We start from the raw sequence: 26,931 nt of genomic DNA, 5'->3' as shown, positions 1-26,931 counted from the left end.
AGCCCTCCCTCCTTGAAATCTATCCTCTCTCTCCATAAGATATCAAAGGCTGCATAGTAGTTTTTTGCTTCTCGCTCCCTCTGTCAACACTTATCTCTCCCACACTGGGCCCTCCTCTTTGGGGCTTCTCCCTAGACTTCCCCATCATGTAGATAGTTGATATGATGAAGATTCCCTCTAGAATGGTGACTATCCCCTAATCCCTTCTTGTTAAACATAATAAATGTATAAACATTTGTCATCCCCAATGCCCACACCTTGTGTGAACAGCTGCCACCAGCCTGCCTTTGGTACATCACTCAGTTAAGCAAATGGATTCTTCTACCTGGCTTTGAATCCTGGTTCTACCACCTTGAATCTTGGGTGATCTTGGGCAAGTTCCTCAACTTCTGTTCACCTCTTTCCCGCCCCCCACCCCCGGAAAATAGGGATAAAAATGATAATATCCATCTTTTGAGGTTGCTGCGAATATTGCTGAGATAAGGTGTGTACTCTGACTATGGTGCCAAACACACAGGGCACTGGAAATGCCAGCCATTGACACTGGTGTGCGCTTCATGAGTGGTGGGGTTCTCTTTTCCATTTCCATCTCCTCCACAAGGGCAGGAGTGAGACCTGTTCCCCGAGGAGGAATCTGGTGGGGATGAGTGAGAGAGGGAAGTGGAAGAAATTCCCATCTAGTTTCTTATTTAAATGGGCCTCCCCATCTCCATTCCAGACTTGAAAAGCTGCTAAGTGCCCCTTGAGTTCCCCATCCGCATCCTGCACACGGTCCCCATGGAGCCCTCCACCCCATGCACCCCCACATAAAGGCTGCTGTGGTTCCCCGCACCAGTTTCTTGCTCCAAGATGTCTGTGCACAGGGGTCCTGGTATGTTTCCATGGCCTCAGGGCCTCTTTCTTGACACCCATTTTCACACCCATTTCCTTCCATCCCTTCCTCGCCACCTTGAGAAAACAGAGGTGCCCCTGTGGAAAGCTGTGAGCCACACACACTGTGGTGCATGCCCAGCGGCCGCACTTACATTCCCAGGTTGTCAGAGCTTCTGCTGCTTTAAAAAGAGGTGGGGAAAAGTGCCTTCACATCTCAGGTGTAAGTGTCAGATCTTGCAGCACTTACAGGGACAAATCCATTTCTTACTGAATAATGGAGCTTACAGCCCACATGACCGGCTGATGTAAGCTTTGGCCATGTCTGTGAGGAACCTTTGCAACATTGTTTCTCTTGATGTTCTTTTCTGGTAGCTACTGTCCTCTGAGCAGGATGGGCCCAGGCTGAGGCTCTGTCTCTCTCTCCTGTTACCCATGGTCCCTGGATAAGCTGGCTCTATGCAAACAGCTCTAAGAATCAGTCCTCACTGTCCCTCTACCTAAGTGAGCCAGATGCCTAAGCCACAAAATCTAAAAGTTCTTTAGTATTTCTGACAGCCTTCTCCCTAGCATCCCCATCGGTCATCACCAAAGCCTCCTGAGCACCTGCCACATCTGTGTGCACCTGCCTCGTCCGCCAGTGCGTCCTCACCTTCCCCTGGACCTCTGCTCCTGGCCCCGCAGGCTGGATGTGGCAGAGCAGCCGGGGGTGGCACCTCTGGTTTCCCAGAGCTCCAAGGTCCCAGTGCCGTCTCAGCTGTCTTATCCACATCTGCCCCCGCTCTATCTGCTCCAACCACACTGGCCTCATTCCTCGATGTGTCACCTTCCCTTCCTCCACGTGGTTCTCGCCTCTGCTGGATGCATATTCGGATCCTTCACCTAGGGAACGTCTGTACACCCTCTGAATGCCAGCTAAGCCATAACATACAGGCTGCTTACTTGCATGCACGCATACACATATACATATCACGCATGCATATCATGCATACCATACTATACAGGCACATGTACCATAAATACTGTGAGGCAGTGCAGCTCAGGAATGCAGAGACCCTCCCTGGTCTTCATGCCCTGGAACAGCCTGGGGGAGGAGAGAACCCTCATCTCCCACATTCAGAGTCCAACATAGGGAGGGTCTAACGAGAGAGCTGTCTGAGCCATGCTGCTCTTCTCAACCTTGCAAGCAGAGAGGGCCCAGGGGGAGGCTGTGGACAAGATAATTTCTTATTTTGTTCTTTCTTCTAACGTGACACATTAGTTTTGATTATCTGGCAGAGATTCATTTGATTTATGCAAATACACTAGCAACGATTTTCTGCCCAAGCTACCAAACACAGCCTCACCTTTCTGTCTGGCCATATCCAAAATCATTCTTTCAAATAATTTTTGTTCTTTTGGGTTTCATTCTCCCAGGAACAGATGATGCAAGGTGGGGGTTCAGGGGGAGAACCCCTTAGGAATTTGAGAGTGATTTGAGGACATTCACTAAAAGAGCGCCACTCACTCTCCCCTGCCCCACACACATTCCTGGCCCCTTCTACTTGCCAGCCCTCCACTTTCTCCCTACCCTTCTTCAGCTCGTGGGAAAGACGTGAAGCCTGGGAGTCCTGAGTCCTGAGTGTAGTCCTAGCTTTGACATCAGTTGATTTTGTGGTCTTCTCTGAGTATTGTCACTTTCCTCCTCTGAGGCATTCTCAGCACTGTCACAGGCCACCCCTGAAGCCACTGGACACAGAGGTAAACAAATATAAGAGCACTTGCTTTGCTCAGCCTGAGTGACTCGGTTGAACATCATTCTGTGCACCGAAAGGTTGCCGATTCAATTCCTGGTCAGAGCACATGCCTCGGTTGCGGGTTTGATCCCCAATGGTGTGAGCAGAAGGGGGAGAGAGTGCCATGTGGCTTCCTGGGTGTCTGGTAGATAGATATGATCCCTGGGTATTCCCAGGGGCATGGCACACGGAAAATGCTCAGTGATTAAGGGCTGAAAGGAATCTTTTAGGGACTATTTTCTGGGTCAGATATTCTATAGTTGACAAGATGGTCAAAGATTAGAAATCGGAGTTGCAGAGCTGGGAACAGTGCACAGGGAGCATTGGAAACAGCTAGGTTGGGATTCCTGTGGTGGGATCTTGGAGTCTAAGCTCTCTCTTGGGCTACCGATGGCATCTCCTCGTTTATAAAATGGGCCAGTGCCTACTGGGCAGTTGTGAGGATGAGATGAGCCGAGGATGCAAAGCTCCTGGCACGTGTACGTGCTCAGCAGAAGCGGATCCCCCCACGTTCCCGTCCCTCTCCGGGCCTTCTAGGACTGAACCACTGCTTCCATTCCCCAAATTATCTTTTCTCCCGACACTGTCTTCCAATCACAGAAAACAGAAGAGGGTTCCCTCCAGTTTCCCAGCCATGATTGTCCTTGGGTTTCTTGGTTGTTATGTTTTGGTCACTTTGGGGTCCTGGTGACCCTAGGTGACCGTTCTGTGGAAACCGCGACATTTTAGATCGTGGCTTTCTTCCCAGTTTTGAATAAACACCAAAAGCTTTTTTTTTTTTTTTTTTTTTACCTTTTATTCCAACTCTCGTTTGCCATCTGGTGCCTGGCTTGGCTGCATCTGTGTTTGCTTAATGACTTGAAGCGAAGGCCGAGTTTACATATGGGAAGAAGGCGAGGGCTTTGCTGATGTCTTCCATATGTTCTTCTATTCATATATTGTGATTTTTGTAACCTCAGCAGCATAGATCCCTGCAGACAATCCTCACACTGCTCCCTGGAGGCCCGCTGCTTTGTGTGTTCAGCTGGGAGTTTTCGTGAGAACGTTTCTGCAGTGCCCATTCCTTTAGCATAGCCCGGGGTGGCTCTGAGATGGGCACAGAATTATGGTTCTCGGCGGTTCTTCTTTTTGAACGGAGGAGGCTCACTTGATTTGGGTGGTCCTAGGAAAGAGGCCTGGGTATGGGGGCTTTCTCTCCATTGGTAGATGGTGTGAATTCAGACAAGTTCAATATCCGCTCTGGTCCTCAGTGTGCTCATCGCAAACCCAGAGGCTGGGGGTGGGTTGACACTGACACCCCACCACACCCACTTTCCCTCGTTCTGTTTCCTTCCATGCTTCTGGCGTTGGGTTTCCAGTCTTACAGCTTAGTCCGCAAAGCCCCAGCGCGTGTCTTCCCTCCTCTCAGCTCCTGAGCGGAGGTGCCTATGGGGGGGAACCCAAGAGAGGCAGCCCCCCTTCTGCATACTGCATGAATGAAAGAGGATGAGACCTAGTTCTTGTTTTGTAAGCAGTCACTTGATTTCTTTTCCTGGAGTGTACTTGGGGCTCAGTTTAGAGTGAAGGCTCGTGAGCTTCCTGAGATAGAAGGACCAGGGCTTAGAACCTGCCCGTCTTCTTAGCAGCTTGTGGCCCTGAGCAGCTTTCTTACTTTTCCTGAGCCTCATCTTCCTTCTCTGTAAAACGGGGGTAATACCTGCCCTGTATCAATTAGTTCCTAGCATTGTGTTTTGCATAAAGCAAATGACCCTCACGTTTGTTAAAATGGAAGAAATGCTCCACCTATTCGCAGAGGTTCCTCCATCTCCCATTGCCTAAGCCCCCAGTCTAGTCTGGTCTCTCTCTGAGACTCTTCAGTCACACCTGTATTTCCTCAGTGGCCTCGGAGTTCCAGGAGGTCAGGGGTCAGAGCTGTCAGGTTCCCCGATGTGGTCAGGTTCACTGATGTGTGCCTGGCATACCATAGGTACTCAATAACTAGCGGTTTTAACAATAAAACTTGCATAATCTGGCTCAAACTTCCTATTTTGGAGAAGAGGAAATTGGGAGCCAAAGAAAGGAAGCAACTTATTCAAAATCACAGAGCCCAGACTAAGACTAATCCAAGACCGGTGCCTCCTGATTCCCAGATCAGTTCCCTTTCCAGGACATCATGTGCTTGTCTATAATTTAGTAACCAGAGGGAAGTAGACCGAATTCCCTGTGTCTTGTGAAATCCAGAGCAAGCTCATATTCATAAACACAGCTGACAGAGTTGTTGTTTTCTGTGTTTGTTTTAGGTAAAAGGCCTGGAAGTCCAACTCAGAAATAAACTCCCTGTTTCTAAAACTAGAAGCTCCTACCACTTTCATTCCCTGCAGCCCCCATTCTGTCCATTGTTCATCTTCCTTCCCCTCATTAAACAGAGGCATCAGCTGGTGTTCAGTGTTGAATGGTGCCTTCATTCCATGCTCCTTATCACTCCCCTGCCCAGGCAGCATGTCATGTGTAGCACAAGATTAGGAAGTGCTGTCTTTAAATAGCAGCACTCAAGAAAACATTACAAGATCCTAGGTAGTGCTGGGCCATGTGGGGGAGGGGCAGGGAGGCGAGGAGTTGGATATAATAATTATAACAATAAAAGTAACGCAAATTTTAAAGCTATCAGCACTAATTTGACAGTTTGCATGCATTTTCTCAGTCACTATGAATAATTCTTTCTCTTACTTCTATTGTACAGATGAGTAAACTAAGACACAAAGAGATTAGCCCAAAAGATACCAATAGCTCGAGCCATTCAGGTAGAAGAGCCAGAGTTTCAGTCTAGGAAATCTAGACTCCATGATCTTGACTGCCTGACATCCGACAATGAATTTGTTGACCTAACAGTTAAGAAATTCCAGAAAGAGGAAATGAGGGAGATCCCAACATTGCTTTCTATAGATATCACACCCTGATTCATTCATCCATCCATCTACTCATCCATTCTTTCATTTCTCAGCATGTATAGAAGGGTCACATTATATCAGTTGCTGGGAATATAGAGGCCATTAGATCTCACAGTCTAGTTGGGGAGACATATCAGTAAATAGACATTTATCCTACTGTGCGCTAAGTGCTAAGGTAGAGGGAAACCAAAGGGCTTTGGGAGGACAGAAAAGACTATAAATCAATTTAAAAGGAGCCACAATGGCCTATCCTGGACTTGCATTCCATACCTTTCCCTCTCTCTGTCTGACCTCTGCTTCCTCCCTATCCTGGTGGCTTCATAGTTGCCTTCCAGCCCTTCTCTTGTTTTGGTGCTTTGGTATTTTCCTTGGCCTCTCCAACTCTTGGATTCAGATTCAACCTCTCTGTTTGTCTTTTCCCTCCTGAAGTAGGTTTAAAATAAATTCTGGCTTAGTCAGAGGGACTTCTGTTCTATAAGCAAATCTAAGGTCAGCCCTAATGTAAGATCAGGGTGTCCAAGCCCTACCTCTCATGTGACTCTGGTCTAGGAGAGTTGGAAACCCAAAGTGGGGAGCTTTAAGGAGTGCAGAGGGAGGGAGGGAGGGAGGGATGAATGGATGGATGGATGGATGGATGGCCTGTGCCTTAGATAATTTGCTTATTTACCAACCTAACACACCCAAGAAGCTGACCCTAGTGATTAGCCAACATCCCTTGTAGCTTAATCATTATGCACTATTTTAATACCATTACATTTTGATTCTTTGCTGCCAGTTATAGTTCCACATCTGCTGGCCAAAGAATCTTGCGAGTTTGGAATTAACTTTGAAGCAGGCCGTGTAAATGTCCAAGGTGTTCAGCCTCTGAGAGCTTCTGGGATGTTGCGCATTCTCTAGTTGCAGTCTCCCAATGGCCTGCTCCATCTTAAATAAAGTGTCTCCCGTACATCCATAAATGAAGCATATCTTGGCTAAATGATTTTTTGTGAATTAGAGATACCAGTTGAATTTGGCAACTAAGAGGGCATTAGTGGTGATTCTTGTTTGTTGGTGTGTTTGATGAAATAGGTAGTACACTCTATTCCAGCTATGGAAGAAGTTTGAGCAGGAAGGAGTATAGAGATTGAAAGAAAAGGGCGAATTGAGGTTCTGGAGATCACCATGAGGTGGGGGAAGGCATTGGGTAAGAATGCTGGGGCAAATGCGAAAATTGGGCTAAGTCAGAAAGTGGCTATTAGAATATTGGAATAGACCTAAGTGTAGCCCTCTCAGTGATGACCAGTTTCAAGGTGTAGCTTGAGAGTGAGTGCTGAAGTAAAGTGGAGACTAGAGTTCCTGGAGTGGGAAATATTTTGAAACCAATGAGACTCAGCATTGGATGGGCCTTGTAAAGAGATGCTGAGATCTTCCGTGATAATGACAAACCTCCAGGTGGATAGGGAGACTTCAGCCTAGGCCTTGGTCTCATTTAACACAAGGATGTGATAAAGAGGCTGACGATGACAGCAGGGGAGGTAGGTATGATTGTATCTCCATCATTGGGTGGTGTCAAACTCAGAGGAGCAGGGTATTTGCTTGCAGATGGAAGAACAATAGTCTGGAAATGGTCATGAGAGCCCTGGGAATATTGACACTCAAGCATATGCATGGGAAGTCTTAGTTTGTTTGTTTGTTTTTTTTCCTTAATATGTTTTTATTCATTGTAGAGTGAGAAGAAGGGAGAGGAAGAGAGAGAGAGAGAGAGAGAGAGAGAGAGAGAGAGAGAAGAAAGAAACATCGATCAGTTGCCTCCCAAAAAAGCCCCGGCCTGGGATTGAACCTGCAAACCCAGATATGTGCCCTGGCTGGGGAATCCTTGCAACCTTTCAGTGCATGGGACAACATGAACCAAGTGAGCCACACCAGCCAGGGCACGTATAGCTTTTGATAAACTTTCTGGGAAAATAAGGTTTGTTTCAGTTGGTAGGTAATTAGTAATCGTAATAATAATAATAGCTATCCTTATAAGCATTAGTCCACACAGCAGGCCTATGAAATAGGTATTTAAGCCCCCCTTTTCAAAATGAATAAATTGAGGGACAGAGTATTAAGTGGCAGAGCTAGGATTTGAATCATGGCATATATATCACCAAAGCCTTTGTTCCATAGTGCTTGGTTAAGCGTACAGGTTCCAAATAAGTGTGATTTCCTCATCTTTCATCAGGGACATAAAGTAGATAAAGTATTTAATACAGTGCTGGGCCATAATAAGTACTGAGTAAATGTTAGCTACCATGATTATTGTTGTTGAGCGATTGCTGTTATTATTTCTGTTCCAGCTTACTGCAGTACTTTATGCCTTTTCAGACAGACATGTGGGTAGGACCATTTATTTTCAATCAACAGTAGATTATTAGATGGGTGATAGCTTGCAGTTTGGGAGTCTGTAATCTGTCTGATGCTTTTAGCAAGAATCCTTATTTTTGCTGCCCCCAGTGCCATGTTCTCTGTGGCTGGATTGCAATGAAACTGTACTTTGCTGCGGAAACACAGTGGGGTATATTCCCTCGCAGAGTGGACCTAATAAAACCCTAATGCAGTGTGCCATTGGGAGTCACTGGTTCCCTTGTTAACTGAGAGTTAATTTAAAAAAAGACATGTGCATGAAACCAACAGGTTGTAGAGTTGGCAAAGCCTTTAGAAATAATTTAATCCAACCCCTTCATTTTACTGATAAGGAAAGTGAGTCCCAGGGAAGGGAAGGGTCTCACTCAAGGTCATACAGCTGGCAGTAATTATCTTTCTAAAATTAATGTGAACAGTCTTTCCATATGTCAATGAATGCACCTTCCTACCCCTGTAAGCACAATATCATGACTATGATTGACTTTGTCTAACAGCGGAAAAAGCTGGCTTTTAGGGTCTTGCAGGGCTCTGAAGTCATCAGATCTCTAGTCACGCACTAGAGATCTTCCTGTTGGTTGCGCACTCCTCAAGGAATGGGCCTGCTCTTATTCATGAGTTAAAGCACATTTCAGATCCTACCTCAGCCGTTTACTGGTTTAGGCAAGTCACTTAACCTCTTTGAGCCTCTGTTTCCTTAGTCCAAATTAGGTAATAAGGCCTCTGTCACCAAATGCTTGTGAGCATCAGATGAGGCAAGATGCAGATACATAGTGCCTCTCCAGTGGGCCTTCAATAAGTTTGTACTTCCAGCTGATGTTTAACTAATGCTGTGCTAAAAGCTTGGGCTACATCAAAAAATAAGAAAGCCAAGGACCCTGCCTCCATGGAAGGACGAGTAGAGGTGAGGAAGGAGACAATCAACAAAGATACAAGTGAATTGAGGATAGATGCTCAGGTCATGCTACGTGCTATGAAGGGTAATAAAGACAAGAAAGTGAAATGGTGGGGAAAAGAGCGTTTGGGAGAAGTGGACCATTTCAGCTAGGAGTGGCCAATGGTGGCCTCATAGCGATTATATTTGAAAAGGACCTAAATCATATAAAAAAGCTAGACAGTCAGAGATCCAGGACAAGAGGGTTCCTGAGAGAAGCAGGAAGGCCCTGGGCAGGAGCAAGCTTGACATGTGCATGTAACCAACAGCAAGGTGGCCAGTGTATCTCTAGCATGTTGAGCACAGTGAACAGGACATGATATGAGGTTGGAAACATTGTCACAAGCTCTATCTTGAAATTCTAGGCTATCCTGCAAAATTTGAATTTCATTCAGAAACCAGGGGAAGTCCATTGTAGTTTTTAGGGATGAGAGACTCTTACAGAACAAAGTTCAAATGTTTGATCTTTGTCCCTGATTCCTGAAACCCATGGAATCTCTCAAATGAAAAGAGTGTATTTTATATGCTGATGAGAAGACTGGTGGCCGGGGACCTTAGGTAGTAGCTTCATCATGGGGGTTGGTTGCCAGAAAGGCCAAGGCCTGATTAAAGAGAGGTTGGAACTTTCAGCATCACCCCCTGACCACCAGGGAGGTAGAGGGGCTGGAGAGCGAGTGAATCACCAAAGCCGATAATTTAATCAATCCTGCTGTGTCATGAAACCTCCATAAAAACCGCTAAGCCACAGGATTTGGAGAGCCTAGGGTGGTGCACCCCAGAGAGGGCATGGATGCTCCACACCCCATAGCTTGTCCTATGTGTCTCTTTTATTTGACTGTTCCAGAGTTGTGTCCTTTAAAGTAAACTGGTAATAGTAAGCAAACTGCTTCCCTGAGTTCTGTGAGCCATTCTAGTCATCAAATCTAAGATGGGAAGGCTGGTCATGGGAACCTCCTATTTATTAGTACAGCTGGTCTGGCAGAAGTATGGGAGGCCTGGGCTTGCTACTGACATCTGCAGTCTTGTGGGACTGAGTTCTTAAACCTGTGGAGTCTGATGCTACTCCAGGTAGTTAGTTTCCAAATTAAATTGATTGTAGGACAGCCAGTTGTCTGGAGATTTAGAGAATTGATTGGTCTGAGGAAAAACCCCCATACATTGGAGTCAGAAGTATTGTGGGTAAAAACATACCAAAAGGATCAACTTTAACTCACCTCATTTACTGATTGATTCAACCAATATTTATGAATGGCCCATTCTGGCCAGGCTCAGTTCTTAGTGCAGTGAATGAATCAAATAAGAACCCCTGGCCACATGGAGCTTGCATGCTAATAAATATGCAAAATTTATGGAGTATTTACTTCCTGCTGGCTCTGTTCTGAGTGCGTTTACCTGCAGTAACTCACATGATCCTACCAGCAGTCCTACAAGAGGCATACTATTATTATCTCCATCTTTAGGAAAGGAAACAGGCATAAAGAAGTTAAATAGTTTGTCCGTAATAATACAGCTAGTGACTGATACAGCACAACTTTACCCCCTGGCAGTCTGTCTGATTCAGTCAGAGCCTATCATTTTGTCTCTCCCTGAAAACCACCCTGAGGGGGCCTGACTGCTATGAGAATGCCAGTTAGGGGACCAGTGGGAAGTGGTAGTCAGAGAGTCGGATACTGGGGTTTTCAACAATGCTATGAGTAGATACGATAACTCCCACTTTATAAATGGAAAAACTGAGGCTTAGTTCACACATCCAGTAAGTAGCAGAGACCAGATACTACCCTAACCCTTTTATTTCTGAAACTCAGTATCTTTCCACTAGCATTTCCATTTCCTGCAGAATTGGAGAGCTTCCACTCCTTTATGATCAAGAGACTAATTTGAAGTATATTTTAGCATCAAGATTAGAAAACTGGGCATTTAAATTTCTATTCCCATTTGGTAGGCATATAAGTAAAAAGTAAATAAAATGTGGATACACCAACATATATACTTAGACACATATAGGATATTTTTTCTTTTATCATTTTTAAATTGAAATATATTATGCATAAAGTGAAATATATAGATCTTAAATGTATAGTTTGATGAAATTTGAAATGTGTACCCCTATGGACTCAACACTCTAAACAAAATATATGCGTGTGTATGTAGGTAGGTAGGTGGGTAGATAGATGGGATTTAAAATTATAACGGAGGTGTTGAGTCTTCATATCATGATTAATGATGAAGACTTCTCCCACTCTTTCCTTTCTCTCATCCCTTCCTGCTTCTAAATTGACATTATTGTTTCCAGTGCACAGAGGTTGCACAGAATACCAGATGTGGGTCAAAAGATGACTGTGTCAAAAATAAAAACAAAATTAACTAAAAGAACAACTAGCCATTTTTTAGTGCTTGTTGGAGGAAAATCACACTGCTATCCTCTCTGTTTTTCTGTGGAGGGGTCATGTGCCTCAGCCCACACATTAGCATGTGAGCCTGTTGTTCCAGTAAAATGAGTCAGAGTTCCTCAAGAAGGCAGGTTCGTGTATCTCAGAGCTGTGTGTCAGCATCTCTGAAAAAGGTACAATGTATTGTATTGGCCTGTCTCTCTCTCTCTCTCTCTCTCTCACACACACACACACACACACACACACACACACACACACACTCATTCTCACACAAGAGATCCCACAGCTAACAAGCAGCAGAAGTGGGATTTGAACTCAAGCCTAGGGGACTCCAGCATGAGGCTTCCGAATCACAACAAGGTACAGGAAGGACCATGGGGCCTAGATGGAGGGCTAAGCAAAGGCCTGGAGTCAGAAATGGGCTTGAATTCTGCCTGTACTACATATTGCCTTTATGACCTTGGGTCAGTTTTATACTGTTTACTTCCTTGATTCATAAAGTGAAGATAAATGATAACATCTGTGTCATAAAGTCATTTTGAGAATTAAAAAGGTCACATACATAAGGCAATTAGCACACTGCATGGCACAGAGTTAGGACTGGGGAGTGCTGGTTAAACCAGTAACGCAGCAGTGGCCATGGAAGTTGTCTGCTAAGTCAGTAGATGCCAGTAGATGTTTCTTTGGTCATACATCCTATCAGTTAAAAGCATGTTGAGCTTGCGTCCTCAATACATGGAAACTTACTTAAGAATGGGCGTAGACATGTTCTGTGCTTATGGATTCAATACACTATTAAAACAGGTGAAACACAGCTGTCTTCATGCTAACATTATGCAGGATTTTAAGGTGCACTGTACATCGAAGGCCAGGTATGTTTTTGATGATTGCTAAATGCTTTTGTTTGTGCCTGTGTATCTATATCTCAGACAGTATTCTTTTTTAAAAAAATATATTTTTATTGATTTTTTACAGAGAGGAAAGGAGAGGGATAGAGAGTTAGAAACATCGATGAGAGAGAAACATCGATCAGCTGCCTCCTGCACACCCCCTACTGGGGATGTGCCCGCAACCAAGGTACATACCCTTGACTGGAGTTGAACCTGGAACCCTTGAGTCCGCAGACCGACGCTCCATCCACTGAGCCAAACCGGTCAGGGCAAGTATTCTTGATAATTTTGATTTTTCCCCCAGCTTTTATCTGACTAGGTCTTCATTGTTTTTACCTTATAGTATAAAGATCTAGTACCAAATATAAAAGTATCTCCATTTTCTTCTTCTTTTCTTTAATCCTCACCCAAGGATACGTTTATTGATTTTAGAGGGAAGAAGAGAGAGAAAGAAAGAGAGAGAGAGAGAGGCATCAATGTGAGAGAAACATCAACATTGATTGGTTTCCTCCCATACACACCCTGACCAGGAATCAAATCTGCCACCTTTTGGTATATGGGATGATACTCCAACAAACTGAGCCACCTGGCCAGGGCACCATTTTCTTATTTAGTTGAATCTGAATTATCAACATTACCTTTAATCCTTAGACCCAATCTTTTTCAGCCGGTTGCCCATTTTGTGAGGGTTGCTTTAAATAAACTAGATAATCCCTATGACTCCCTAGGCCATGTAAAGAACAGCACATAGCAAACCCTCGGAGCTGTGGGCATAGAGGTGAGAGCTCCCACACCCCTCCTCAGAAACTCACATCTTACCTGGCCCATGACTATGTGATGTTTGGACCAACTAATAGATCTGGTGACAATCTGCATATTAAGGGCTGGCCAGGCTTAATTAACTTCCTTAGACTGAAAATCATATAAATGGCACTTCCAATCCTTTCTTCCGGAATCCTAATGCAACACCTACCTTGAGCTCTCCCTAGAGTGCCTGCGGGCCATTTTAGGAACACCGCTTAGAAGATCTTCATTGTCCCTGTTATGAAAGCCTTTTCCTTTTCCTTTAGCTACTGAGCTATCAGGAATCAAGTGTCTGTAAGTGAGGGTCACCTGGACATGAGACCTACAATGACCTTACTCCTCCCTATGGGAGCTCACAGTCTAGCTCCCATGGTGCCAGGGCCTGGTTATTCCCTGTAGATCATGTCTCTGGACACTGCCAAGCTGTGTTGCCCTTTGGTGCCTAGGTCTAGACTCCCCCATAGTCTCCCCAAGTCTTAAGGCTATTGTTCCCCTTCCCCCAGGGAGAGCTAGAAGATCCCGGATCCGCCCCTCCCCAAGTTAATGTGCCTGCCACTTGGGAATCCCCACCTTCTCCATGGGTGCTGAGAACCCCTTCCTTTCCTTAACTTCATTCCCCTGGGTAACTCACCCCAGTGTAGCCTAAAGCCCTTCGGTAGCTCCCAAACCAGGCCACAGTGCATGAGAACTGGGTGTTTCCCGCACCCACACAGGCCTGGTGATCGCCAACGCTGCTCCCAGAAGTGGTGAGCCCTGTGTGCAAACTGGTAGCTGGGCCCTGACCAGGCGGGGAAGGGTCAAACCCCATGAATGCTTCCTTTCATGGTCGCGGGACAGGGCCCCTATTTTCCCCACAGAGACCCTCCACTCGCTTTCAGAAGTAACGATCAAATGTGAACTTTCATGGTTTATTTATAGCTCTGCCTTAGAGAGAGAAAGAAAAGAAGTGATTAAAATGCGATTTTACCAAATATTTTGTTTTTAAAAAGCTCCCATTGTGTGGGCAGAAAGGAAAGAGAAAAGTCACTGCATTCATTGTGCTGTCTAGACTCTCAAACAAAGAGGGTAGCGTGCTGCACATTAAGATTGTCCAGCTCCTGCCTGCTGACAAAAAGTATGAATTTTGAGGCCAACTTCAAATAGACCCCTTTGAACAGAAATATATTGTGGGGGGTGGCTATATTTAGCACGTGTCAGCATTTCCATAATAACTCCGTATTGTTATGCTGTGGTAATTTCCAGATTTATTGCAGCCAGTGGGTTCGTGAGGTTTCAGTTTTATGTTAATTATTTGGAGAAATTAGAAAACTCAGCAGTGCTATTTTTGATGACAGCGCTGATTCTCTGGGCGTTCTCCTTACTATGTCAAAGACCCACAGTGAGCCCTGCCTCCCAGGAGAGAGGAGGCTGAGCACCAGTCACTTTGACTGCCCATAAGCATAACTTCCATTTTTTAGAATGCAGTATTTTTTTTCCCTTACAATTATCAAATCAGTATATGCCATGGTAGAAAATTTCAAAAACACACAAAAAAAGAACAAGAAAAAGAAATGTCACGTGCTCTTGAACCTGTTCACATTTTAATACACGCTGACCCAGTGTTTTTTGTGCCTTCATATGTAACTTGCACTTAGAACAAACAAACTTCTTGAGATAGAATTGAGAGACAAGTATTTTTTACTCCCACGGCTCCTTTATGTTTTTGCAGCTATGTTTTCTCTGCCCTGGTTAGAAATTCTGATAGTGGCACTAATTTCTTAGATATGTACAAAGTCACTTGGATAATACAAGTTTGATGGTCTCTTACGTTGTAAGACGTAGCCAAAATTCAGAAATGAGAATATAAAGAAATGTATCGTCATCATCATTTCCATTTTCATCTGGAGATACGACCTCTCCGCACTCCTCAGGCTGATCTGCTGCGGGAGAGAAGGGGGCTGCAGTCAGCCTTCCTTCCTCATTCACTTTGTTCCCAGCACATTCGCTTTTGTTCTGATTCCTCTGAGGGGTCTGGGAAGAGAGGTTGGGTGTGTAGGAAAGTTCTTATCTAATCAGCATTGTCATGAATGGTCTGTATGCTCTCTTAGCCTAATGGGTGTTTATAGGCTTTGTCATAGATTTTGTTGGAGGACCTCCGCTTCCTGAAACCTCTCACTTACAGTATCTTGTCTTGGTTAATGCCGCTCGGTTCTAGTATTTGCTTCTCTTCTCCTAATTTCTTAGAAATCCAGTAGATCTCTCAAGCTGACTCTGCCCCATTAGGTGTCCATGTTCGATGGGACCTAAGACAGCCCATGGCAGCCTCTCACAGCGAGCCACGGGGCCTGGACACAGTCAGCCTTTTGGAGTCTGACAGATAGTGACTGTGCTGGCTGACCCGGGTGCAACCTGCCCTCCACGTCTACGCTGATGTGCCAGCCAGCCCTGCCTTCCAAGAGGAGCCACACTCATTCCAGGGTTCCACCACCTTGGGGGCAGGCCGAGTCCTTGTTGGTCTCGGAGAAACCTGCTCTCCTGACTTGTGAGGGGGACACTCCTCTCACCCCTCCCCTAGAACGAGGCCTGGTGCACAATAAACCCACAGTTGTCTCCTAAAAATCCAGCTCTTCTCCTGACCTTCCATGTGGACGAAAGATTTAAGAGTTGATTCATGGGTCCTCAGCCACCCCTTTTGCAAATCCTTCAGGGTGGTCTGTTTGCAGCTCACTCTGGTATCTTATATCTGTCATCCTTAAATCTCAGCCAAATCTTCCATTTTAAGTGTTCTCTCACATGTCTGATCCTTGAGTTCATTCATCTCATACGTTCCCCGAATGTGTACGCTGTCCCAGATGCTGAGTTTGGCAGCAGAAATAATTATAGCAGCTTGTGTCTTAAGGAGCTCACTGTCTAGCTGGGGAGATGGATGTGCTAAGAAGAAATTATGGTGCCGTGTCATACATGCTCTGATGGCTGGCAGCACAAGCCGCTGTGGGAGCAAAAAACACCATCTAGGAGGGAGGCAGGCACGCAGTGGGATGACTTAGAAAAACTCTTCTCTGTGGGGTAGACACCTGAGCTGAGTTCAGTGCTTAAGTCTATACTTTTTTGAGAAAAAGTCACCTCGTTTTAAACTTTTGAAGTCTCTATTGCTGGTGTTTGTTTCTTAGTAATTTATTTTAAAAACAAGCAGAGGTGATATGAAGGAAGGAAAAGAGAGTTCCAGGCCTGCCTTTTGTCCACAGGAAGGGAAGTGACATTTATGGGGCACCTACTATGGTGCAGGTTTCCTGATCCCGCCCAGGAAAGCAGTCCTGGAGTGTGGTCTGAAGCTGAGCCCAGCCTGGGGAAGCTGGCCATGGGGTTGCCGAGGCCATCTTAGCAAGACACAGGGATTCTGTCAGGGAGTCAGAACTACGCCTGGGAAGGAAAACGTCCTGACACACGCTGGGTGGGCAGAGCTCTTAAAACATCCTCCTGGAGTGGAATGCCAGCAACCTCACTACGATGTGTTTGATGTTTGCCCCTTCACAAAAAGGCCCCGGACTGCCCTTTTTTAGTTTTTATCCTTTTGCCATGATTTCGTTTTCAGTAATTTTTTATAACTTTTAAAATCTCCTCCTTACTTAAAGCTGCCATTTCTTTTCTGCTGTCCATGTGCTTGTTGCTCTGAGCATCCCTGATCTCCCCCACTGTGTACTTTTTAATACGTTCAGGGCAGGTAACTAGTTCAGAACGTTCTTGCTCTTCTGGGGGAAGAGTTGGTAGAGCATCCTTGCCGGAGTGTAAATGTGTGTAAGTAATGAGCAGAGGAAGAAGCCTTCACGTTTCCTAACCCTGAATAACCATTAAAAGGAAGTTTGCCTGCTTCCAACCTCGTGTTTACCACACTATTGTGATCATGGTAAACGTCTTTCCCATTCCGTGGGAGCTACTTGATGGGACCCGTGCGTTCTTTCTCTCTGTATTCCGTGTACACACATTGAGTGCTGTGCTTGGCACATGGAAGGGGCTGGATACCTTTTATGAATATTCTAGGTGCTGAGATTAAGAAGCAAACAGAAAAGCCCCTGGCCTCCTGTAGTTACACTCTGGTTAGGGCAGGGAGTGGAGAAGACAGATAAGGAACCCATGAACCAGTGCATCCATGGCACGTGAGAAGGGAGTACTGGTAAATAATAAGTGTGTGAGTGAGTGTGTGTGTAAAATTCACAGGAAGGTGGCAAGGACGGGCAGGGGCCACTTGGATATGTTCTGAAGATACTCAGGGTCCCTGACATTCTGTGTGGTAGTCAGCTTTTTACATTTTCCCCTCCCCTGGTAGCATGTGAGTTTCTCTGGGACAAAGAGGATGTCTTATGCAAATCTGTGTCCCTGGCACAGTGGCTGCTACATAGTGAGTAATTACTAAACATACGGAATAATATGCTGTACATACGTGACCCCGAGTGACCGCATCCTTAACAATAAGGCCTCAGCAGCTGCTTCCAAGACAGGGCATACTATTGCTCTGTGTCATACTATTGCTGAGGACCTGTGTCATACTATTGCTCGCCATCTCCCTAGTCAAGTCTGCTGGACTCCAAAGTGTGGGTTCACGCCATCCCCCTCACTTTGCCATAGCTTTCACGGCACTGGAAGACTGCCCGATGAAACGGAACCATTTCATTCCTACCATGGAGCCAACACCATCTATGGTTGACGTTGATGCTGTACACGCCAGACATGTCCACCCAGACGCTGCCCCTGGCTGCCTGCTGATTGTTCCCTTGTAAATATAAGAGTGTCCTAAAGTCAGAGTCCAGAACTCAAGTCGAATGGCCTCATCCCAGAGGCCCATGTCTGTACTCACAGCTTCAAAGACTGCTGGGGGGAAAGCCCAAGGTGAACTGAAGAGGCCTTAAATAGTTTATCCTCCTGTACAGGGGCCAGGTGGGTTCTAGTCAGTTATTGTCGTCCTGAGTTAAGGGGACAATGTGCTCAGTGGCTTATTACATTGCATCTTAAGCCCAGGTGTCCAGGCAATGGGAAGAAGTCATTGTCTCCCACCATTCCCTGCGAGCGGTCACAACAGCTTCAACCTCTGGGCTGTTTATGCCCTGAAGGCCTCAATATTCAGCCCTTTATTAACCCTAGGCTGTGTGCTCATAGGTATAACTTTTAGTGTTTACTGGGGTTTTATTCCCATTACCAGAGAAAATAAGTTGGTGGGGAAGGACTAACTGAATATCTTTTTTTAGAAATATATTTTATTGATTTTTCACAGAGAGGAAGGGAAAGGGATAGAGGGTTAGAAACATCAATGAGAGAGAAACATCGATCAGCTGCCTCCTGAATACCTCCTACTGGGGATGTGCCCACAACCAAGGTACATGCCCCTGGCCGGAATCAAACCTGGGACCTTTCAGCCCACAGGCTGACGCTCTATCCACTGAGCCAAACCGGTTAGGGCACTAACTGAATATCTTAAGGGGAAATGAATTCCAGCTAGAATCCCTTGCCTAAGACAAGCCTCACTTTGGGTTCAGCTTTCCAACTCCATGTTCTCTTTCGTAGGAGGCCATGGCAAGAATGAGCAAAGTTGGGAGAGTTGTGTTTCCCAGACTCGAGGATAAAAGGTAAGTCATGTTTTATGTGCACAATGCTCAGGAACGAGAGCATGTAAACACGCAGCTCTAGGGCTGGAACAAGCCTTGGCAGTCAGGTAACCCAGTCCTTTCCTTCAATAGTTGGTAAAACTCAGTCCCAGAGAGCTAGAGTCACTTTCAGTTACCTCCAATCACAAGGTAGGGCCAGACCTGGGGGTCAGATACAAACTTCTGAACATCAGGCCAATGCTCTTCTGTCTAGGTCATTAGCAGCCAATCTGCCCTTCTCGGTTCTAAAACATGGATCTCTTATATCTCTGTCAAAGCACACAGTAGCATCAGCCCATTTTTTATCCTTTGCATCACTTGGCATTGAGGGCTACGTCATGACCTTGATCAGTACTTTAACCCCAGTTGCAAACCACTAATTTATTGAGCTTCTACTTTAAGGCATTATGCTCATTAGCCATAGCTTTAGAGGGGAATAAGACACAATCTTATTTATGCACAAAGATCATTGCAGAACAAAGGGTAAGTTTTACACAGTTGTCCAAGGAATTAAGGAATGGGACCCTGGGGGTGAGAGGAGGTTAGGTCTTAGCTGACTTTAAATGCTTAAAAGAAACTGTTAGATGAACAAGACAGGGAAGGACATTCTCAGTAGAGGGAATAACATGCAAAGTAATAAAGGTGAGAGCAGCATGGTATGTCCGCTAACTTCTATAAACACATAATTCTGAAATGCACTGTATGAGATGGGGAATGGCAGGCTGTGAACCTGGGCGTCAGGGAGTAGGTGGGCTCATGCCCTGGGGAGTCTGAGGCCCTGCTAAAGACCTCAGGCTTCTCCTGCAGGCAGAATGGAGATGCTGAATGGACCTGGTCAGATGCAGAGTTTAGAAAGATCTCCCTTAGAGGATGAATTGGAGGACTTAAGGGTAGAAGCAGAGATCAGGTGGAAGGCTTCATCAGTAACCCAGGTGAGAGATGAAAAGACCTAAGTCACTGGTAGTGAGTTTAAAGACAAACAGCCCTCGCGAGGTGCCTCAGTTGCTTGGAACATTGCCCCATACACAAAAAGGTTGTGAGTTTGATTCCAGGTCAGGGCCCATACCTAGGTTGTGGGTTCAATCCCCAATCATTGGGGTGCTTACAGGAAGCAATCTCTCTCTCTCTCTCTCTCTCTCTCTCTCTCTCTCTCTTTCTCTCTCTCTCTCTCTCTCTCTCTCATCATGAGCATGTCCTGCTCAGGTGAGGATTAACAAAAAAGAAAAAGAAAAATGATGGACAGTTGTGCAGAGACCTTTTATAATTTGGGGGAAGTATTTGAGATGGAGACATAAAAGCAAATTTCACCTTATGTAATGGACAGGCAAAGCACCAGTATTTACAAAGTAATCCAGTTTATTTTTCTTTCTTTTTTTTTTAAATTTTCACCCAAAGATATTTTTCCATTGACTTTTAGAGAGAGTGGAAGTAGGGAAGGGAAGAGATAGAGAGAGAAACATGGATGTGAGAGAGTATTTTTATTTTCTTAAAGAAGGTCTCCAAATGGAGTTGTGCTGTTAACACTACAAATATAAACTCCTCTCTAAATACAAGCCTGAGAGGACCTAACATTGGGGAGGTCAACTCAGGAACAATGAGAGATCAGAGTTTCCAATATAGGGGAGCCATGGGCTAGCAGCATCCTTTTGTTGAAATTATAAACAGATTAATCTTTCCCGTCTCTTCACTGACCCTCCACAACTTTAGAGGGAAGTCTGTTTTTTGTTTTTGTTTTTGCTTTAATATGTCTTTATTGATTTCAGAGAGGGAGAGAGAGATAGAAACATCAATGATGAGAGAGAATCACTGATGATCGATTGCCTCCTACACACCCCCACTGGGGATCGATCCTGCAATGTGGGCTTGTACCCTTGACTGGAATCAAACCCAGGTCCCTTCAGTTTGCAGGAATATGCTCTATCCACTGAACCAAACCAGCTAGGGCGGGAAGTCTGTTTTTAAGTTCTCCCAGGAAATCCATGTGCTCCTTTTGCAAAGAATCTTTAGCTTCTGGCTGTCAGCTGGGAAACTGCCTATGACACAATGCTCTAGCACCATCTGCAGGCTGCCTGAAGATTTGCAAGTAGAAAGGGAGCCAGTCCCCCTGAGCGAAAGGGAGCCAGTCCCCCTGAGCAACTGGCACATCTCTTCCTTGACTCAAGTCACATTATTATCTACAGGGAACATGTATTTCGGTCTGTACCACACAGGAGCAGCTGAATGAGTATGGAGAGAATTTGGAAGAGAGGGGATTCGCTTGATTTTAAAAGTCAGCATCACAGAAAGTATTATTTAGTGACTATGGTTCAATATATCGTTTAAGAGGATCCCAAATCTTACCCATATTTTCCTGTGGTCTTAGAGCAGTCCCTTACAAGTGCCTGAGAAAATTTTGTTCCTCAAAAGGCATCATGAACAGAACAAAAAAGCATCCCACAAAATGAGAAAAATATTTGCCTATCATATATCTGATAAGGGATTAATACCCAGAATATCTAGAGAACTCCTAAAGCTCAACAACAAAACAAACAACTCGAATCAAAAATAGGCAAATGGTTCAGCCAGTGTAGCTCAGTTGAATGAGCATTGACCCATGCACCAAGAGGTCGCTGGTTCGATTCCCAGTCAGAGCACATGCCCTAATAGCAGGCTCGATTCCCAGTTGTGCAGGAGGCAGCCGATCAATGATTCTCTCTCATCATTGATGTTTCTATCTCTCTTCTCCCTCTCCCTTCCTCTCTCTGAAATCAATAAAAACATATTTTAAAAATAGGTAAAGGACTTGAATAGACATTTTCCCAAAGACGGTATGTAAATGGCCTATGAAGACATGAAAAGATGCTCAGTACCTCCAATTATTGGTAAAATGAAAATCAGAAATATAATGAGATATCTCACACCCATTATTATAGGAACTATCAAAATATATGTATATATGCCAACTGTTGACAAGGATTTGGGGCAATTGGAACCTTGTTGGTAGAAATGAAAATGGTGCAGCCACTATAGAAAATAGTGTGGTGGTTCCTCAAGAATTAAAAATAGAATTACCATATTGTCCAGAAATTCCAGTTCTGGGTTTATACCCCAAAAGAACTGAAAGCAGGGGCTCAATGAGATATTTGTACACCCATGTTCATAGCAGCATAATCCACAGTAGCTAAAATAGAGAAGCAACCCAAGTGTACATCAATGGATGAATGGGTCTACAAAATATGGTATATACATACAATGTAATATCACTCATTCTTAAAAAGGAAGGATAGTCTGACATATGCTACAATATGGATGAACCTTGAGGATATTATTTTATTTATTTATTTTTTATATTTTATTGATTTTTTACAGAGAGGAAGGGAGAGAGATAGAGGGTTAGAAACATCGATGAGAGAGAGACATCGATCAGCTGCCTCCTGCACATCTCCTACTGGGGATGTGCCCGCAACCCAGGTACATGCACCTGACCGGAATCGGACCTGGGACCTTTCAGTCCACAGGCCAACGCCCTATCCACTGAGCCAAACCGGTTTCGGCAAGGATATTATTTTAGATGAAATAAACCAGTCACAAAAAGACAAATATTATATGATTCCACTTATATGAAATAATTAGAACAGTCAAAATTATAGAGAAAAGAAGTAGAATGTGATTGCCAGGGGTTAGGGAGAGCAGGAAATGGGGAGTTATTGTTTAACTAGGGGCCCAGTGCACGAATTCATGCACCTTGAAAGGAACTGTGGGCCTCGAGGCTGTGATGGGCACAGGGGCGGGTCTTGGCCCATCCTCTGCGCTCCTGCCCAGCCCCTCCCACCGCTGCCCTGCTCCCGCTGCTGCCACTCCCATACACTGATGGCGCAGAACAATTGGGGCCAGTGCCATCAGTGGGTGCAGTGGGCGCAAGTGTTGGTTGCTGCCTTGATTGCCCCTCAGGAGCAGGGGGAGGTGGAGAAGCCCTCAGGCGCAATCAGGACCGGCCCTGGGCACCAGCAGCAGGTACGAGTGGGACTGGTGCTGGCAGCGGATATGAGAGGCAGCTGCCAGCCCCAATTGCCCCTCAGGAGCAGGGGGAGATGGAGAAGCCCTGAGGGGAAATTGGAGCCAGCAGCCACCACTCGCACCTGCTGATGGCGCTGAGCGATCAGGACCAGCACAGGGCGCCAGCAGCGGGTGCAAGCAGGACCAACGCTGCAGCAGGTGTGAGCACCAGGCAAGACTGCAGCACATGGGAGCAAAGAATTTTCAGTAACCACCAGAGGCTCACCCCATGACAGCAACCGGCACCCCGCCTTAATCTGGTGCCCCTGCTTACCTGCTCCACCATCACTCTGTGGCCTATGCCCACCATGTTCTGAGCTCTGCCACCTGCTGCCAATGCCTGCCATACTCCACATAAAGCCCCTGGTGGTCAGCATATATCATAGCGACTGTTTGTTCGGTTGTTCTGCCGTTCCGTCTATTTGCATATTAGGGTTTTATATATAGAGACTAGAGGCCCGTTGCAGGAAGATCCCTGCAAGAATAGGGCTTCCAGCGGCTGGAGTGAAGCAGAGAGGGGAGCGAAACCTGCTGAGGTGGGCTTCGCTCCCACTCCGAGCCGCTGCGGCTGGGTTTCCCCTTCCATTCCCAGCCACTCCTGCTGGGTTTCCCCTCCCGCTCCCAGGCGTTACTGCTGGGTTTCCCCTCCCGCTGCCAGGTGCTGTGGCAGGTTTCCCCTCCCACTCTCAGGCACTGCCCCTTCCCCTCCAAGCCGCTGCCCCGCCAGCTCGCAGCCGCTGTGGCTGGTCTTGCCCTCCCACCTCCCGCCTCCCACCTCCACAGCCTTGGCTCCATTTCTGTCCTCGAGGTCCCTACTTAGCTCCCTTCTGTTCCGCTTGGTCTCCATGTTGTCCTCAGTCTTCCCTCGCAACTGGTATATGCAAATTGACCGCCATCTTTTAGCTTCTATAATTGAAACATTGTATCTTTTGGAGCTGTTGCTTCAGGAGCTCAGAGCCGGGCAGTGGAAGGCAGGGAACCTTGGCTTCCTCCGTCACTGAAGCAAGCAAGCCTCATGTTCACTTCAATTTCCTGGCTGCCAGCCGCCATCTTGGCTGGCAGTTAATTTGCATATCTCACTGATTAGCCAATGGGAAGGGTAGTGAAGTTACAGCTAATTACCATGTTTCTCTATTATTAGATAGGAAGGGTATAGAGTTTCATTTTTAAAGATGGAAAGAATTCAGTGGAGGAATTATTGTATGATTGAACAATAATGGGAATGTTCTTAATGCCACTAAACTGTACACTTAAAAATGGTTAAAGTGGGAAAATTTCATGTTAAGTGTATTTTACCAAAAAAAAAAAAAAAAAGAAAGAAAGAAAGAAAAAGAAGAATGAAAAGCACCAGTGGGAAAAACGTGGTTTGGACCTCAGCTTCTCATTGTAAAAAAAAAAAAAAAGAAAGAAAGAAAGAAAAGAAAAACATCCATCTCTTGGTGTTCTAAGATAATAAAACTATTTAAGAGCATTCATTCACATTTCTTAGTACTTGACAGCTCATGGAGCGTATCATATTTTCTTGTTTCAAACTGTTATCTTCCTCTTAAAGCAGGGAAATTGAGGCTTAGACAATTATAAAAAGTTGCCCAAAGTCACCCCAGTTCCTCTGCCTGCAAAGCTGATGTCTTCCCCGCTGTACAAAATGAGGCCAACAAAGTTGCTGCAGCGTTATCAGCATTAGAATTATACATGAGACCTGTTACTGGGCCAAGCTCTCATAGCAGTTTTGAGATCCCCAAGTCAGGAAGTTCATCTCAGAGAGTGAAAGAATTGCTTAGCATTAAATTATTGAGTATCATTAAAAGGATAAAATTGCCATCCCCAGAATCATTATATAATTAACTAGAAGCCCAGTGCACAAAATCGCATGGCCCCACCCACCGCGTGGCCTCGCCATGCTCGCAGCCCTGCCCACCCGCGCTGGTCTTTGATCATTAGGGCATTAGGGCCACAGGCCTTTTATAATATAGATAATTTGAAAACCCTCAGAGTGGGTTTTAGTAGAACCCACATACAACTAGATTAATGATAATATTGGAAAGTTAATTTCTTATTTTTTAAATACATTTTTATTGATTTCAGAGAGGAAGGGAGAGGGAGAGAGAGATAAAAACATCAATGATGAGAGAGAATCATTGATTGGCTGCCTCCTGCATGCCCCACACTGGGGATCAGGCCACAACCTGGGCATGTGCCCTGACCGGGAATCGAACCGTGACCTCCTGGGTCATAGGTTGACACTCAACCACTGAGCAGCCACACCGACCAGACTGGAATGTTAATTTTTTTTAAAGTAGTCACCATAACTATCACTGGTACCACTTCCTGTGAGCCAGGCAGTATGCTACTAGTAAGTGCTTTTCATAGGTTACCTCATTTAATTCACACTGCAGCTCTTCAGGTAGGCCCTATAATTACTCTCATTTCTAAATGGGGAAATTTAGGCACAAAAGGATTAAGTACCGTATCCAAGGTCACACAACGAGTAAAGTCCAAGCTGCGATTCAAACCAAGGCTTTTGAGCCCAGCTCCTAAAGCTGTGTTTGGCCCCGGCACAGCTCTTGAGTGACCATAAAGCTTAAGGTAGAAATGCTTGGAGGAAGGGGACTCCTGTTACATTACTCTCGTCAGCATGTTGACGTGGAAGTTCCAGGGCTATTCTTACAATCTCTCCCCCCCGCCCCAATTTTCGAGCTAGCACCAACGTTCCCTCATGAGACTTCCTTTCAGAGCACCCCAAGACACACTAACCTGGCTTCATCAACCCTTTGTCCCCAATCAGCTCCTCCCAGGAGGGAGGAGTAAGGACAGAGTGCAAGTCTTCAAGTTGCCTTGTCTCTCTCAGGACTGGGCTGCCCTGCCATCTGACTCATGGCCAACCCCAAGTTTTGACAGGTCTCCCTGAAGAGTCAGCTGGAGAGTACTGGAGGGCAAGGTCCTCTGTGGGACGCCTGCAGGAAAGGCGTGAGTCTCATGATTCTAGGGCTCCACTCCCAGATAGAGCAGTCTGCAGAGGAAATGTAGGCGTGGAATCCACAAAGAGTGATTAAAAAGTTTCCTCTTGTCCCAGGTGAGGCTGTGGTTTTTACCCAGTCATCCAACCTGGGACTAGTCATGTACGAAGTATGTATTAAAGCTGGGAATGTGAATGGACCTGTGTTCAGCCTGTACATCACAGAGGAGGCTTTCAGTCGGACAGACCTGAGTGTGAATCCCAGCCCTGCTGATTTTTATTTATACTACTTCATTTTTTGTGTGTGTTTTGTTATGTTTTTAAAGAAGCCCCTTGGTTTTGTGTGTGTGTGTATATAATGGGATGTTTCCTGATGATTTCATAGAAGAAGGGAAAGGGAGAGAGAGAGATAGAAACATCAATGATGAGAGAAAATCATTGATTGGCTGCCTCCTTCATGGCCCCTACTGGGGATCAAGCCCACTTTCCGGGCATGTGCCTTGACCAGAATCAAACCATGACCTCCTACTTCATAGGCCGACACTCAATCATTGAGCCACACTGGCTGGGCTATTTATATGCGCCTCTCTGAGCAAATGTTTTTGCTTCTACAATGGAGATAATACCACTCCATGTAGGTTAGAGTCATAGAGGTAATGCTACCCATTGCTCAGGAAGGTGTGAGCATTGAACAATTGGGAGGCGTCTGCAAACCCATCACAGATATACCCCCATTCTAAATGTAAGGGGAAGCTGCAGAACAGCTTGTCTGAGGTGGCTCAGTATATTCCTTTGTCTCCCACAGATATTATGACAAGAAATATCAAGTGTTCCTGAAGCTGGTGGAGCACCAGAAGGAGTACGCAGCCATCATGAAAGGGGTCTGAGCAGAGCTTGCAGGTGCCTGTGCCAGAAGGTCGTGAGGCGTTGCACCAGGGACCTCTGGCACTTCCTCTTCTATTCAAGACCGCTTAGGTATCATTTTTTTCATCTCTGTATTGCCTTTCAATAAAGAAAACCAAGACATGTGCAACCAGAACTAGAGGCTTTCATCTCACTGTACCATCATTGTTTGCTTGGTAGTTTCCACAGGCACCGACATGGAGACAAAAGTTTCACATGGGGTCATAGGATCTCCTATAGGACTAGGTTTGGGGATCATTCGGGCCAGAGGAAACGCGTGCTTATTAATTGATTCAATGTCAGTCATTAGATGGAAGACTTACATAGATTTAGGTAGGACATCTAATGTCTATTCTATAAGTGGCTAAAAGCTGTTGTTAAGTTTTTTGGAAATAATTTCAAACTTACAGAAAAGTTGCAAAAATAGGAATTATACAGAGAAACACCCAA

At 45.4% G+C, this 26,931-nt stretch overlaps 1 protein-coding gene across 7 annotated transcripts in view; it reads left to right on the top strand.

Annotated features, from left to right (window-relative positions):
- FGGY (FGGY carbohydrate kinase domain containing) overlaps positions 1-26,617 on the top strand; it is a 412,333-nt gene extending 385,716 nt beyond the window's left edge. For all 7 annotated transcript variants that reach the window (XM_059689387.1, XM_059689388.1, XM_059689382.1 and 4 more), the window contains 2 exons: positions 18,508-18,569; positions 26,384-26,617. In XM_059689387.1, the coding sequence (XP_059545370.1) occupies positions 18,508-18,569; positions 26,384-26,465 (144 nt within the window). In that variant the 3' untranslated portion in view covers positions 26,466-26,617. The remainder of the gene's footprint in view (positions 1-18,507; positions 18,570-26,383) is intronic.
- Positions 26,618-26,931: the final 314 nt, after the last annotated feature.

This window comes from Myotis daubentonii, chromosome 3 (assembly GCF_963259705.1).
Source record: "Myotis daubentonii chromosome 3, mMyoDau2.1, whole genome shotgun sequence".
Taxonomy (NCBI): domain Eukaryota; kingdom Metazoa; phylum Chordata; class Mammalia; order Chiroptera; family Vespertilionidae; genus Myotis; species Myotis daubentonii.
This window is presented reverse-complemented; position numbering and strand designations above follow the sequence as displayed.